Source organism: Crocuta crocuta, unplaced genomic scaffold (genome assembly GCF_008692635.1).
Source record: "Crocuta crocuta isolate KB4526 unplaced genomic scaffold, BGI_CrCroc_1.0 scaffold1079, whole genome shotgun sequence".
In the NCBI taxonomy this organism is placed as follows: Eukaryota; Metazoa; Chordata; class Mammalia; order Carnivora; family Hyaenidae; genus Crocuta; species Crocuta crocuta.
The window spans coordinates 762003-778607 of NW_027529995.1; the positions used below are offsets into that span (position 1 = coordinate 762003).

Below are 16605 nucleotides of genomic sequence, written 5' to 3' on the forward strand. Positions count from 1 at the left end.
ATGGATTCCTGCTCTCAACCTGCCCAGCAGGACCTCGTCCCCATCCTCAGGCTGTTGGCCTCAATTTCCCTGTTTCAGAGAGGGCTCTCCTACCCTGCCATTTAGGTGCCGCCTACACTTTCTCCAAAGATTAAGCCCAAACTCCCACCTCCTGGTGGATTCAGAGGTCCTAAGCCTGGACCCTGGAGGAGGGGCTGGGCTGGGGGCTAGACTTGGCTGGGAGCCCCGTCCAATGACACCTAGGCCATCCCTAGAGGGCCAGAAACTGCTCCACAGCCTCAGGAAACCAGGCAGGCTGGGCCTGCTTTCCTGGGTGCTCAGAAGAAGGCCGAAGAGAGAGAGAGTCCAGATAAACCCAGGTGAGCCAGTTCCCTGCCCCAAAGCCACAGGTTCCCTCCTTTGAGTCTTTACCCTGAACTGATCCCCCCCTCCCTCTTGTGACATTCGGGGCTTAAGGGCAGCACCTCATGAGTCCACCTAGGCTCTGAGGGATGGAAGCCAGGGCCTTGGGAGTAGGAGTCCTTAACAACCTGTCCATCTGTCTACCATGTTGCCCTTGACCTCCGGCTCCAGGCTTCTGATCCTTCTGAGGCAACCTCTACTAGGAAGGGCCTGGAGCCCAAGGGCCTGAGCAGGGGTGGGAGGGCAGAGGGCATCTTGGACAGGGGTTCCCAGTCAGAGCAAAGGCAGGAAACAGTGATGGAGTCAGGAGTGTGTGTGTGAGTGTGTGTGTGTGTGTGTGTGTGTGTGTGTGTGTGTGTGTGTCCCGGTTCTGTCTTTGCTGAACCAGCCTGTAGGTTTATGATTGGGAGAGCCAGCAGCGGCAGGCTCCTGACAGTAAAGTCAGCCCAACCTTTGAGGCTGGGAGGGTGGAGGATGCTGGGAATTCCCAGGGTATCTGAGTAGGGCGGAAGTGCCAGGGGCCTGGGCTGGGTCTGCTTCGGGTGGGCCAAGGGGTGGAGACTGCTAGGTCTCTCTGTAGCTGCCAGGCCTAATTGCCTCATTAGTATCTGCCTGCCGCCCGCCCGGGCCTGTCTGGTTCCCTTCCCAACGGCCCACACAGCCCTGTTTTTCAGGAATCCCTCCTATGAGGCACTGGTGACAGTGACGGTGACCACATGATCATGACAAGGCTGGGGAAATGGCCTGGGAGCCAGCTGGCCTGGGCCAGGCACGAGGTTGCTGGGTTGAGGCCTCAGCGTCCAGGGTTTCCTGCCCTGCGCCGTCCCACATGGGCTCAGCTGTCAGGCTGCCCGCCTGGAGATGGATATACTGTGTTCCCAGGCACACGGGCACCAGTAGCAGCAACAGAAAACAGTCTGGAGGCCCCCCCTTCCTGGCCTGGCCCTACCCAGCCCTACTCCTGCCACAGGGGCACGTGCCCCAAGACCTGGGAGAATCTGCAAAGACGAGGGTCTCTTGGGAGAGAGAAGTCTAAGGGACTCTGAGCAGGAGCCAAAGTGTGAGTGTGTCACGTGTGTTGGGACAGGGCAGGAGTGAGAGGAGGGTGGTGGGTGGAGGCCGGGGCGCCTGACCAAGAGACCTGGTTCTAATCCTGATTCTACCACCAGCCTCCCTTCTCTGGGCCTCAGTTTCCTCCTCTGTAAACTGGGAGTCCAATGTGCCAGGCAAACAGCTCTGAGGCAGAAGGAAGCCCACCACTGAAGAGTCCAGCCAAGGGCTGAGCACGGGTTCCCTGGGTCAACCCTCTTGTGCCTGGATAGTCGGCGGAGGGCCCTGGGGGCAGGTGATGGCCCCCAAGGGAAGGCCTCTGGGAGCAGAGGGATGAGAAGGGGGCGTGTAGCAGCTGTGCCAGGGAATGTGAGCAGAATGGGCTCTGAGCAGAGAGGCTGGGCCGGACCGGGAGGTGAAACAGAGACTGAGGAGACAGAGCATCTCTTCTGATGCTGGAGCTGGTGGCTGCCCTGTCCTGAGGCTGATGTCGTGGTGGGGGCGGTGGCATGAGCGCTCCCAACACCTGGGGCCTGCCTGTGCAGGTTCCATCCGTGGGGCAAGGCCCTGCCTGCCAGCCTCCTGCCTTTGACTCTGCGGCCACGCCTGCCCACCCTCCTGGCTGCCCTCCCATGATGAAGGGTAGGGAGGGAATCGGAGTCATCAGGACCTGAACATGGCTCAAACACGGTCCTACCTCCAAGCCTCGGCCATGCCAGCCCCTTGCTGCCTTCTATTCACCCTTCCTTAGCTGTCACCCCCATTCAGTTCCCACCTTTTGCTTAGACCCAGCAGACAACAGCCCCTATTCTGAATGAACTCAGAGAGCCTTTCCCATCATGGGGCTTTGACCTATACCTCCTGCCTCTTCAAGGGCTTTTCCTGTAGCTGTCCAAAATGGGATCCATGGAACACTGGGCTGGCCCAGCATACCTCAGTAAGAAAGGTTAAGTGGTCAAATGTCTGGAAAACACTATGAGCTCTTGGCCCAAGCTGCATAGCATAGGAGTGTGTTGAAGGCTCTGACAAGTCCTGTAAGGATCGAGCTGGATTTATTTATCTAGTATTTTCCAAAGTCTGGCAACCACAGTGTGAGTTTCCTACATAACCTCCACTCTTAGCTCATGGGACTGTGCCCTCAGCATGTCCTTCAGGGGAGAAAGTGGCCTTATGTTGTCCAGTTGCTGTTCATACCACATTCTCTTCTCTGGACTGTGCTTCCCATCTTCAGGGTCATCAAGGTGATTACTCAGAACCCCATACCCTTTTTCTGGCCTGCTGTAGGGCCCTGTGGTCTGCTTTCTGCCGGCAGGTCCAGCCACCCCCGTGGGATCAGAAGCTAGCCTGGTGGGAAGGTGAGGGTGATAAATGGATGCTAGGCAATGGGCCGGAGAGGAAGGAGGTAAGCCAGACACCCAGCCATGTTTTCCCCAACCAGCAGCTGCCAGCTCTTGGACCTGACCAGCTCTGGTGGCCTCTAGCTCGAGGCTGCACAGGCTGGGCAGGGTGGATGGAAGGGCTGTGGTGTCTCAGCTTGGGAGCTGCGGACAGGCCCCCCTCCCCAAGCCCAGGCCAGAGTTGGGTTACGAGCCCTGAGGGTCTCCTAATGAGTTCCACATGCAAGTGGATGCCTCGGAAAGGAAATGGGAAGGGGCTGGGGCGGGGGAGAGGGACCTGAGGATTGGAAACATGTGTGGAGGAGGAGGAGGATGCGGAGGATGACGGAGGGGTGGGGGAGAAAGAGGGGGAGCAGCAAGAGGAGACTTTATTCCCAGAAGTCCTGGTGCCCACCCTCCACGAGGCTGACTGCCAGGCCCCCAAGCCCCTGTCGGAGGCCCCCAGGCCACCAGTCTGCTGGGAGAGTGGTGGGAGGGACCTCAGAGGGCCTACTCCTTTACTTGGGTGGAAAAAGCCCCAGCCTCCGAGCCCTGCTTAGTGGGGGTTCTGAGCCACTAGGGGCAGGATAGAGCCAGCTGGGTGGGAGGGGCCGTGGGGACCTAAGGAAGCCCCCTCCCAGTGCCAGCCAGCAGCAAAAAAGCCAGCCCGGCTTCCCCTACTCCACTGGAGAGCCCTGGGTGCAGCAAGGCCACTGACTTGTCAACCCTGACCCCCTACTTTGCCCCTCTTGGCTGCCCCGCCCCACCCCCACTCACGTGGGACACCTGGATTGGCCTGGTAGCTGGAAACCTCATTAAGAAGAAAAAAACAAGGGCTGTGCAGGAGCCATGTTGATACGTGGGGTGGGGGTGTCTGGTGAGAGAGACCCGAGGTGGGTAGGGAGCAGAATCTCAGGGCCTTGCGGGGTAGGACAGATTTCCCCCTCCCCAGGAGCACTGGTTGAGCCCCAGGTTTCCAGCCAGCTGACCAAGATGGAGCCTGGAGTGGGCCTTATAGCCAGCTGGCCAGCCTGCAGGACTCAGATGCCAGGAGCCCAGCCCTTCATCCCCCACCTCCAGCCCTCTCCCCAGGCCATGGACTGGAGCCCAGCAAGGACAAGGCCTGTTCTTAGAGCTTTGTGTGAATTGCCTTGGTGAGTCTTCCCAGCAGCCCTATGAGGTCACTCCTGCTCTTACCCCATGTCATGGAGGAGGAGGCTGAGGTACAGAGAGGTACATACAGAACATTCCTGGCATTAGGAATAGAGGGTGCAAAGGTCCTGGGGCTGGAATGTGCCTGGTGTGTCCAAGAAACAGCAAAGAGGTCGGTGTGGCTGGAGGGGCATGAGAGGAGGGTGGAGGGTGGCAAGAGACGGGGTAGGGGATAGGCAGGATTGAATCGTGGGGAGCACTGGGGCCTCCACTCACTGTGGAGGAGGCTGGGGAACCAACCACTGGAAGTGGTGGAGCAGGGATGGCACAAGCTATCTCACCAGCTCTCTCATTATTTATTACTTTTTATTCTGATAGCTTAGTCGTCTCTGGCTGCTCTGTTGAGAACAGATGGGGTGGGACGAGAGCGAAAGTGGGAGACCAGGCAGGAAACGATCAGGTATCTCAGCGGGTCCTGGCTCCTTGGGGGGTTTAGCTTTGGGATGGCCTGAGTGGTGGGCAGGCCCGAGCTTCTGGGGGAGGCTGACAGGGCCTTCACCTGACCTGCACAAGCCTGAGGCTCCATCCCTCACGGGGGGGGGCTATAGAGTGGAAGCTACCCCAGGCCAGAGGCATCTACTGACCAACAGGAGACTTCAGGATGCGTCTCAAAAGGCATGGGCATCCTTGTGGGGTCTCACAAATGGCTCTACCTCAAACACACCCTAACTACCAAGGGAGCTAGACCCAACCCCAGGACCAGGGCAACCCCAGGAGCAAAGGTCAGCTTCCCGGTTCAGCTAAGAAGTCCCTGGAAGCAGCCCAGACATGGGCTGGCCCAGGCCTCTGTGACAGAAAGCACCTTCTGTTTCCAGTTAACAGGCGCATGTGAGCTGCTGCCTGGAGGGTCTGGGAGGACTAATTACCCCCCTTCTCTGGCTCCAAGTTTCAGAGGCTTCTGAGGAGCCAATCCAGGAGCAGTTGTCACGGGAGAAAGATTCTAGGGGTTGAGCTGGGAGTGAGGAGCACAGCCAGCATCTCCATCCCAACCTTGGACAGGAGGGCATGTCTTTGGGGTGGCTCTGGCTGGGGTCAGGATTTATGGGGCTCAGTGCAGAGGTCAGATGGGGCATCACAGTTCTTCTGGGAGAACTAGATGGTTCTAGAGACCTGCCAGGGGAGGGCAGGGGGAAGGCAAAGGTCTGGAAGAGGCCAGTTGAGTAGAGCATCTGTGGGGTGCGTGTGCCCTTGGCCAGGCCTGAGACCAAGAGAGCGACAAAGACTGGCGAGACACGGGCCCCGATGCTGAGGGACGTCCTTGGCTCCAAGAGAGTCTTGATTCCAAAGCTGAGTTTAACGGGGCCAGAAACCCACCCGGGCCTTGTCACTGAGCACCCAATGGGAGGAGGATGGAGACAGGCTGGGGCATGTCAGGACGCAGCAGGACAACCCTGCCAGCACGGGCTCTGGCTCCTGCTGGGCACCCGCTTGGGCCCGAAGGAGAAGCTTGAGGCCGAGAAAGGGAAGCTCTGGCAGAACCCGACTTCCTCTCCTGCCCAGGTTCCTTGTCCCGGCACTCAGATTTCTCATCAGTGGTAGGACATCAGGTGGGGGTGGCATTCCTGCAGCAAGAAGTGCTCCCGGGCAGATGGGGCTAAGGTGGCCTCACCTAAAGTGAAAGCACTCCTTGCCCTATAAATAGGTTCTGGGAGAGTGGATGGCAGCTCCCAGCCGAGGAGGGGCTGGCAAGAAAGCTTCCTAATGGCTTCACCCCAGGCTCTCTGGCCTCGCTCCAGTCTTATCTTGAGCTCCGCTGGGCCCTCAGGGGTCGGGAGTCAGGAGCGAAGAAGCTTCTAAAAGACTTCCGTGGCCGAGTAAGTGAGAGTAAGTGAGCCCGGGTTGCCAGGGCCTCGCAGCGAGGGTGGGCTGGAGCCCACCAGCCAATGGGACGAGGCCGCGCGTCTGGGTGCGGTGCTCACAGGAAGTGGAAGGACACTCCAGGACATCAGGCCGCCAACAGCCTGCCACCGCCGCTGCCGCCGTCTTGGCAAAGTGGTTTCTTCAGCAGCCTGGGGTGGGTGGGGCGGAGCAGGGGTGCTCAGTGACAAGGCCCGGGTGGATTTCTGGCCCCCTTAAACGGCCATACACCAATTAAGGCGGAAGCCATGAGGGACCCATCTTGAGCAAATCATTTAGGAAAATGAGGTTAATGACAGGGAGCCAGGACAACAGGGCCGGTGTGACTCACCGCGCTCCCGCTCGCTCAGCAGGCTGGGTTTCCGGGATTCCGGGTAATCACAAACGCCCACCCTCAAGCCTGTGCTAGCCCTGGTGGCGGCCTTGGTGACAGCAGAGAGGTGGCCTTAGAGTGCTTGCCTCCTCGGGTGGGGGAGGGGCTGCCCTGAGTCCCCCTGTCTGCTGGCCCAAATCCCTCTTTACCACTGGGCCACAGGATCAGGAGTTCGTGACTGTAGCCATTTTAGAATTCCAGAGCCAGACGGACCATCAGCCCATTGACACATGGAGCAACTTCCAGGGAAGGGGCCTGACCTGTCAGAAGTGTCACCCTGGGCTGGCGGGGGCAGGGAATCACACACTGACCACACTCTCGCTCTGGGCCATTCACTGCTCTGAGCACCTCATGTACCTGAGGACACAGGTATATAATCTCACAGAGGGTCTACAAACTTGGGGAACTGATTCGAGACCACGGAGCTAGCAGGTGGCAAATCTGGCATCTGGCCTTGGGCAGTGGGCCAGGGATCCCGACTCCCACAGCGACCCCTGACTCCACTGCTCTGACCTCTTGGCAGCCTGCTTGCACACAGCCCACCACCACGGAGAAGTCATGGATCGTGGCAAGCGGATCCGGGGACAGAGGGATAGGATGGTGCTGGGTGGGAGGACGGCAGAGTCTCCAGGGCAGGCTGGCTGGTGCCACCCGAGTCTCTGAAAGGCCATGGTCAGAGGCTCGTGGGGAGTGGAGACTCGGGAGAAAGGGCAGCAGGCTTGCCATGGGCCAGGACAGGACGCAGCTGCTGCTTTCTGGCTTGGTGGTCCAGCCCGCCTGAGCTGCCTCCTTCAGTCTCTCTGGCAGAAGTACAGGTTCATCCTGGAACCCCAAGAATCTGGCAAAGGGTGGGTGGGGGGATCACAATTTAAATCACCAATCACCGACACCTGTTCTTTTATTTCACATTCGGAAAATTAGGGCATGAGAGAAGGGGGCGGTGGGAACTGCAGCTAGGATATACTTCCTAACAGAAACCCCCCTAACATAATCTCACCTTCCTAGCACAGACAGAGAGAGGGAGGGGTGGGGAGGGAGATGGCTGCGATTTGGATTTTTGGGAGCTGTTATCAAAATCCACAACCAGAAAATACAGTGGCTGAGCAGAGCCATTTGCATTTTCAGAAGGCTGCTATTGAGCTTAGCAGCACCAGTTTGGGGACTGGGGGCTGGTAAGAGCCCCTGTGACAGAGGGGCCAGCGGCAAGGGCTGGCAGGAGACACCACCACAAGAAAGGCCCTGTCATGTGGCCCCCAACCTTGCCAAGCCCCCTCAAGCCCACCTAGGCCTCACACTCCTCCCCTGCTCGTGAGACTCCCCACAGCCAAACAGCCTAGTGTCGGTCTTGCCCAGCTCAGGGTCCTGTAGCACCTTCATGGGCTGGGGTCAGGGCACCCTAGGGTCTCCTGTCCCCTCTTCCTCAGGAACAATCTGGGCCCCTAGATCCTCACTCAGAGCAGTGAGGTCCCAAGTCAGGCCCCACATGAGCAATTTCAAAAAGGAACTCTTTGGGGAAGAATTTAGCCCTTTCATTGCTCTCCCTTGTGTGTGTGACACACTGACCCTGAGCCTTGGAGGAGGTGGGTTCTCTGTGGTGTTTCAAAGACAAATGCAGCCCTCCGAGAACCTTCTTCCCCCCAGTTCTGGGTCTGGCTGGTGGTTCCATCAAGGCAGCTGTGTGACTGTGTGGGAAACCCCTCAGGAGACCCTGCACGGGCCACTCCAGCGGAGTCCTCTCAGCCAGCCCGTGGCTGCCTCCGTGTGGGAGAGCCCAGGCTGGCCTGTCTCAGAACACGCAGACACCGGCCTACAAGGGGTGTGGTGAGGGGGGCTGATAAACTAGGGCGAGGCTTCCAGGGTCAAATGCTATACCATCACCCCCAGGCCATTTCCCAAATCCCTAGCAGGCTCTCCATCTACATTTTCTTCACAGAGAAAACGCAATCCTGGGGTAAACTGAAGGCAGGGAGATGGCAGCCTGGGCCTGGCCCGAGGGCAAGAGCTGCCAGACAGTGCCTGGAGACCTGGCTCCCGTCCTGCTGTCCCCAATGAGGGGTACCATCTGTGTCTCTCGAGATGACCTCACCCTGGGATGGCTGCTCAAATCACTGGAGCCCCAGCACTGGGACCTCCAGCTTCATGACTGGAAGCTACCGCAGGCCAGCCAGCATGGGAGGGGATGACAGCGCTGGTCCCACAAGCTGCATCCTCTCAGCAGGCTCACTTAGCGGTGCCGAGGCCCTGAAGGCCTTTACAGAAGGGAAGCCCGTAAAGAGGCAACTGAGCACCTCACCTGCCAGTTCTGACCAGCAGACCCGCCCAACTCTTCTACACATGCAGGGCCACGTGGGAAGCCTCAGCAGGTCCCTGGGAACCTCTAGAAGGGCCTGAGCCAGCAGCCTCTTCCCCACTTTGCCACTCCCAGCTCATGGGGAGCGTGCCTCCCTCACAGGCCCCTGGAGGGGTGGTTACCACTACCACACAACACAAGAACCTGAGGCTCAGAGAGGTTATGTCACCATGTGGAGGTTACACAGCTGGCTAAAGGCAGAATCTGTAGCCTGACCTGGGACTGCGGCTCTCTCTCCACACAGCTGGAGGAGGCAGCTTCCCCATTCTCGTCGTCGTGTATCAGAGCTCCATACAGGATGCCTCCTCGGCAGCCCAAGCTCCTGGCATTCAGGCTCTGCTCCCACCCGGAAGCCGCAGAATCCGGGAACCTCATTAGCTGCGCAGTACTGACAGCTCCCGAGATCTAACACTGCCCCCCAGGGCTCTCAGGGCAAGGCAGGTATATTGAAGGATAAATACCTCTCTGGCTGGCTGGGCCCCAAGAAGCCAAATGCTGAAAGCATGGACAGCACCAAGACATATGGCAAACACTGCCTGGCTCTCCCTGCAGGGATGCAGAGGAAGGCGCCTATGGGAACCCTCAGGAGTAAGTGGAAATGCAGGTGCCTGAGTCCTCCAGGATCCAATCGAGGAAGCCAGCTTGGGGGGCAGCCAGGGGGTGGTGGATGTTGTGTCGAGACTCTGGCTGTCCTTGCTCCCCCAATACCCTGAGGTGACCTGGCGGGGGCTCTCTGAAGTCACCACTTTCATTCTCCCTTTATGGGCCCTGGGGATGAGGGCACTGGTAAGGTCTCACTCTGAACAAGCCACTTTTTTTAGAAGCTCAATAAAGTCCACTTTAATTTCAGATTCCTTCACCCTCATGCATACAGAGGAGGAAGCCACCAGGCCCCAGTGAACATGTGTGAGGCAGAAATCAAGGCCACTGCAAAGCTCCCACCTCCCCGCAAGTGCTTGTTCCTGGATAAACCTTCGATGGGCCCTCACTGGGCCTTTTGTCAGATTTTGGGAAAACTCCTGGCTCATCCATCCAATGTGTAGTCCATTGCTATGGGTGGGAAGAGCCAGTCATATGACAGAAAGGCGGACAAAGCCCAGGAATGGGCTCTTCCCGAGGCGGGGGAAGCTGTGATCTTAGGGCTCACTGGGTCTCTGAGGTAGCAAACATTTCTGAGTGACTCCTTCACACTGAATCAAACACATTCCATTCTGCACGTGTGGGCCCTGCCCATGGGGGGCTCCCACCACCAGGTGGAGAGCCTCCAGGTGCAGAGAGCAGGCAGAGGACAGAGACAGGGGCATCATCTCTGGGGCTCAGGGATGGATGTGATGCCCATAGAGCGGAATCCCCTTCATTTATTTACCCAAGCCGCATAGTACCAATCCCCAGCCTGCCACCCCCTCCCCCAAAATCGACTGAGCTCTTGATTCTTGCTCCCCTGATCATGGTGTTGTTCTCTGCATGATTAGCTGCTGGTTCTCCAGACACTGCTTCAGCTTGTCCTCCGTCAGTGTCAACCGCTGCTCCAGGATGGAGACTGTCTGCAAAAGAAATGGTGGACAGGCTTCAGAGTTGCCCTAGGGATCCCCTCAGCCAGTCCTGCTCAGCTGCTTGGCCTGCTGTCCTGTCTGGTCCCTGGCTCTGGTGGCGGCTGGGTCCACTCTTGCCTTCGTGTCTCCTCCTGGCTCTGGATGGCTGTTCTCTGACGTTTGCAGGCAGTGGGAGGGCACAGTGAGGGAAGGCCGGCAGCAGGTCCCACAGACCTGGGTCAGAATCCCTGGCCCTGGTGGTCTGGCACTTAGATTGGGGTCTGGAACAGAACCACTTCCTCATCTGGGCTAGGCTTCTGTCCATAACCAACTGGAGACCATCACCCATCTCCATTCCAAAGGTAAGAAAACGACACCCCACCAGGGTCCTGCCTATGCCTCAGGCCCTTCACCTCTACACCTGGAGGGACTTCCCAGACCAGGAGGCGAGCCACTGAGTGACCCTGAGCCTAGGAGGGCCTCTGCCTGTACAAGTCCGGTGAGGACCACTGGAGGAATATGCCATCTGGGAATTTGGCCCTAACTCTGCCTCTGAGCCCCTTTTTCCCTCTGCAATGGCAGGATAACGCCAAGCTCACAGGAGTCCTGGAGACTACGGGTTGACTCAGGATGGTGCTCAGCACTTCTTAGCTTGATCCATGTTGGCAATGCTTGTCATCGTGGCCTCTCCTGCACACCCAGCATGACGGCTGGCCCGCGGACCTAGCTGTCCAGCCTGCCCATGCCCCCAGCTGCTAGGGCTGCACGCGCCTCACGGGCCAGGGCCAGTCTTCAGATGTGGCTGCAAAAACCCTGCCCACGTCCTCTGGCTTTGGGGCAGCTGCTATCTGGGAACCAGTGTGCTCCCCAGGGAGCAGCTGGCCCACTGCCCTCAAGGACTCCCGCCCCGGGCCTGCCCACCAGTCACACAGCCAGCCCCAGCCCTCGCCCAGCCTGACCCATGCTGGCCATTATGGCTGAGCTCACATTCACCCCTCAAGAGCTGGGCGAGTGCCTGTGCGTGTCAGGCCCGCACGGGCACTGTGTGAGTCCGCTGCGAGCGAGGCAGGCTCGGCTCCTGTGCCTACAGCCAGCAGAAAGGGCTCAGATTAAGAAACAATACTTTCTATTAATTTTACCCATTTGTCTGTGGGCTTTCCCAAGAGGTTTTACCACCTTCCCTGAGGCTCCATGGAGGCTATGGGCCTTGGTCCAGTGAAAAGGAAACTTTCCTTTCATACATTTAATAAAACATTGAAACATTCTGGGAGGGAGTTTCCCCTCTAAGGCTGCTATAAATTCTCACAGCATCCCGCACGGACGTCAGCCGCTCACGGAGGCTGCTCCTCCTGGCGGCCAGCCCTTTCTAACTGAGCTGGTCTGGGCTGCAAGAGCTCTGAAAAGGTGTGCTGCACCCTGCGAGGCAGAGCTGAGCTGAAAAAGAGTCACACTCCCCTGTGCTGGTCAGAAGCCGTCGAGGGGTCTGTACCTCGTAACAGTGGTGGCGGAAACAGCCCCTGGCTGGCCCAGAGCAGCATTCCTGGAAGTTTCCACTGGCTGCTGCGAAACTCGCGCCGAGCCAAGCTCCAAAATCATTCTTCATCCAGACTTTTTCCAATGGTCTCGGACTCTAGGCCACAGTGGGGGAGCCGGCCTGCTTTTCCTCTCTGCCCACCCGCTCCCCGTCCCTTTAAACTTTTTACAGGGACTGAATTTTCAAATGTGGAGGCAGCGGGTGCTGAGCCAATGTCAATACCAGGGGTGCCACGCATTTCATGAGGCCTCCACTTAGTTCCATGGGGGGGCCCATACTTTAGCTTGGTAGAAACAGGGCCATTTGTCAATATTAAATTTCTTTGAACAGAAATGAACTCACCTTTTTCACATCCAGGCCCCTGAAAGGAGGGTGCCAGCCCAGTTTTGGGCCCTTCCTGGGGGAGCTTTGACGGGGTGTTTTGTGGCATGTTGTAGACAAAAAGGCTTTCACAAGTCCACTACTCCTCAACCCCGCAGCTCCTGCTTCTCCCTTTCTCTCACTTCTCCCCTTTTCTAGCTGAGAAAGTCTCTGGAAGAGTCATCATCTCTGTGTTCTTTCTACTTCCTGTCTCCCCTGTACCCCCGGCATACTCTGCCAAGATGCTGGGTGGCAGCCAGCGTCCAGGGATGAAGTCCACCAGGCCCTTCCAGCTCACGTTTAATCCCACCCAAGCCCCGTTTGAGCCAGAAGGATGGGCCAGGGAGAGGACGATTTCTGGATTTCTGTACATTAGAATGTTGTCTGGCCATTCTCTGCTCCACAAGTTTTCTTGAATAAGCCTACTCTAATAAAACATGGGATTTAATTTTCATGGAAAATGGTGTCTCTCATGATAAAGTGAAACCTAGAAATCCCAACATCTGATTCTGCTGATGTGCCTTCCCTCCACCACGGGAAGGGTCTCCACAGCAATGGAAAGGTTGCCAGAGATCAAACACCCTCAGGGCTGGGGGTGCAGACAGCAAGAGGGAGGTGGGCCACCTGCAGGGATGGTCTGGGCCACCATGGTGTTGCCAGGCTTCCCAGCTGCTGGAGCCTGTGGGAGGAGGGGAAAGCATCTGGGACAGCGTGTGGGTGGGCGAGGGCATCCCCAGCAAGCACTGGTTCTGGGACATATAGCTGGGCCTTGTTCACAATGTGACCTCACCTGCTGCTTCAGAGCAATGTGCCGGCACCAAGTGTCAGGCCCACAGCAAGCCCCAGAATCATGTGCTGCCTCAGCGTCCAGAGGGCAGAGGCCGTGGCCCGTTCCTCTCTGCTGCGCAGGGCCATGCCAAGCATGTTGCTCTCGCTGCCCTGTGCGCTGGGTCCTGCCACACAGTGTCCGCAGACAAGGCATGCCTGCCCCGGAGCTGGGGGAGGAGTACTACTGGGACAAACAGCTCCACAGTCTTCCTCACAACCCCCCACTCCCAGCCAGCCTTCTCACCCTCCTTTCACTCCAGGCAAATGACAGCCGGCCTAGCAAGCAGCCCCTGGGCCCTCACAGCCCCTCACCTTTCTCTGTCCAGAGGAGCAGGGGGCAAGAGAAAGTCCCCGAGGAGCTACAGGCTGGGTCTGGTGGCAGATGGCAATGAGGGAAGCAGCCGTGCTTGACCTGGGCGTCTGTGGACCTCTGCCTTCTCGGCAGGGCAAAAGAAACATGGAGAAAGGACTGAGGAGGCCAGCGTTCTGGCTGCTGGGCAGACCTGTCTGGGCCATCTCCCATCTCCCAGGTCTCCTGCATGATGGGGTCCAAACGCCTCCAGAAAGGTCCCTCCTTTCTGTTGACCTTGGAGAAACCAGGCAACTCATTCCCTCTCCCCGGCCCTTGTGCCATCCGGGCAGCTGACTCTGGAGTCCCCTCTGTAATTGAGATGTGGAGCCCAGACTCCAGGGGAGACTGGTGGAAGGACCCAGGACAGGCCCTGGGGGCTCATCCCGATGACTGCTGACACACACTGCTCTCGGCAGCCAAAGTTCATGGGGGTGCTCAGGATCATGCCACGCCCTCTTTGACAATCCTTCAGGGTAGGAGCCTTATCATCCCCAGTTTTCAGATGAGTAAGCCAAGGCACAGTGAATTAAGCAACTTGCCTAGAGTCACACAGCTTATAAATGACAAATCAGACCGTGACCATGGCAGCCTGGATCCAGGGTTTGGGCTAAGGCACTGGGAGCTGCACCTTCACTTTGTCCCCATCAAGCACACATAAGGTGAGATTAGGCCTTATTCCTCCCCACTCGCTCCGGCCATGCCTGAGGGCTATGGCCAGGTAACCCCCGAGGCCCACGTGTACACCCCCACCCTCAGGACTTGCCCTGGTCACTGCTGGGTGCCGCGCCCTTCACAAGACCAGCCTCAACTAAATAAGCCCTGAACCATGGGGACAGGAAGCAGAATTCGGACCCCATACCTGGACACTGTCACCCTTGCCCAGCACTGTCCTCTTTCAAGGTCATGGCCTTCACCTGCCAGCCATGGGGAGGCCTCATGGGACAAAGTCACAGGAGACTCAGAAATTTCGTCTTCAAAGTCACACCTGTCAGAGGGTCACCTGGGGGCTCGTTTCTGAACCACCTTCTGCTGCTGTTACCAGCAATTTCCAGGAAGCCATAGCTCTTGTCATGGGAAACAGTACCCTTAGAAACATTCCTGTTTGCTTTGAATGTACTCTGTTGTTTCTTTAGACCGAGGCTTGGTGCACTTGGCCTGCTGTCTATTTTTGTAAATAATAAAGTTTTATTGTCATGCCCATTTGTTTACGTATTGCCTATGGCTGCTTTCTGGCTATGACGGCGGGTTGAATAATTGTGACAGAGAGCCTATGGTCCACAAGGCCAGATATTTACCGTTAAGATATTTACCGGCCTTTGCCCTAGACTCTTTACTCACCCATCCCCCCTGAGCACCCCTGCGCTGGCCCGTGTCACCCGGGGGGACAACGGTGCACACAGACTCGGCTGGGCCTGCAGGGTGCACACCAGTCTGCAGGGGCAAGTACCAAGTGGCGGTAGAGTCCAGCAGGGTGTGCTGGGGAGAACCGAGGGGTCTGGCCTGGGCAAACAGCCCTAGGAACGGAGGGGTGATTAAAGGCTAAGGAGGAGTTCACCAGGTGAGCAGGGCAAGAAGGGCGCTGGGGCCGAAGGATCACCGAGCACGGAGCCCTGAAGCAGCAGGGAAGGTAACGAGCAGGAGGGATGGACCAAAGAGGGTGCGTGTGCGGGAGTGAGGGAAGAGCCCCGCGGAGGCAGGAGATGGGGCCGGGGCCTCCAGGCCATGCTAGGTGGTGGCGGAGGCCTTCAGCCTCAGAACAGAGGACAGTGCTGGTGGTCCGAGGCCGAGTGGGGAGCAGACCCTTCTGGCTGCCCCAGGGGATGTTCTGCACATGGCTGTGGTTAGGTGTCTGGAGGCCTCACCAGAGATACCAAGGAAGTACGAACCCCCACCACATGGTGGGAAGCCAGAGGCAGAGGGGAGAAGGAACCATTCGCTGAGGCCCCAAACAAAGGACGGAACACAGGACAGGGGGGTGTGTACCAGCGGCACAGAATGGGCTCCCACAGGACAGGTGAAGAGTGAGGGGCGGGGCAGCATTCCCAGGCGGGCGTGGCTGCCTGAAGGCTCCAGAGGAACCTCCTCCGGGAGAGGCATCCTCTTCAAATCCTCACCCTCCCGCCTAGGGGAGAGCAGACACTGATCTGTCCCGTCAGGGCAACATTAACAGGGCAAGTGGCTTCTCTCACTTGCAGTTCAAGCAGTTCATGATGTGTAAGACGGTTCACGTAACACCCTGAAGGGCCTTCTGAGTGGGGTCTAAAAATAACTCATTTTAAAGTGACAGGCTTGTTTTTTTAGTCCCCTAAAAACTGTAGTGATACCTGACGAGGTTGCATCAAAATGCCAGTCTTCAGCCACACGTCTGGCACCCAGAGCCCCCAGCTCCAAGTGGGAGACAATACAACACAAGGGACACTTCGACAGACACTGTGGGTCTGTACCTCGCTGCCTTGGACGCCTTTTCCCTACCAGGACCAAAGTATCAGATGCCTACCCGCGGCTGCGGGGCTCTGGGAGCTGGAAGATTCGAGCCAGGCTCCCACACTGGCGCCATGCCCACCGATGGCCAGTCCAGGCGCCCTGCGTGGGGCAGAGCCTGGGGGTATGTATCCCCACTGACTTTTGAGGTGGCCAAGGGGAGAGTCTCTACTCCTGATGTGTGACAGGGACTGAGGCATCTGAAGTGTTGCCAGAGGCCAAAGTGCGTCTACGGGGCCTCTGCATGACTGTGCTGCCCGAGAGGGCTGGGTGCAAGGGCTGGGAAGCCATGACGCTCCCACGGGCTCTGTGTGGGCGTTGCATGGAGGAGGCGCGAGTCCAGAATTCCCTGAGAGAATGAATCCCCCACCCTTAGAAGTGAAAGTGGTGCAACAAAGCAGAAGAAGGGCAGGTGGGGCTCACCCAGCGCATGGAGGCCCCGCTCACTTCCTGGAGCACTTTATGCTCCTCTCATGACCACTCTCCCCCTGCCAGTTCTGCCATCATACTTTCCCTGGGCTTGGTGGGCTTTTCCTTTGTCCCTTCTTTCTCCAGTGGACTGCCTACTTCCCAGCCCCCCACTTCCTATGGCATGACCTCCCCTTCTTTCAGCCCTGCTGGTCTCTTTTTTTCTCCCCGAACTGGTTTTCTCTTGAGGCAGGCTCGTCCTGTATTTCTTTTCCCCTCAGCTCTTTCCCCTAGTACTCTTTTCTACCTCCTTTTTTTTTTTAATTAAAAAAAAATGTTTTATTTATTTTTGAGAGAGAGACGGGGTGTGAGGAGGGGAGGGCAGAGAGAGAGGGAGGCACAGAATCCAAAGCAGGATCCAGGCTCTGAGCTGTCAGCACAGAGCCCGACGCGGGGCTCAAACTCACAAACCTCAAGATCGTGACCTGAG

General features: G+C 57.8%; 1 protein-coding gene across 3 annotated transcripts in view; it reads right to left on the reverse strand.

The window, feature by feature from the left end:
* Window positions 1–9958: 9958 nt before the first annotated feature.
* The window catches only part of POC1A (POC1 centriolar protein A), a 71969-nt gene continuing 65322 nt past the window's right edge, over window positions 9959–16605 (reverse strand). For all 3 annotated transcript variants that reach the window (XM_077763407.1, XM_077763409.1, XM_077763410.1), the window contains exon 11: window positions 9959–10164. In XM_077763407.1, coding sequence (XP_077619533.1) covers window positions 10066–10164 — 99 coding nt within the window. In that variant the 3' untranslated portion in view covers window positions 9959–10065. The remainder of the gene's footprint in view (window positions 10165–16605) is intronic.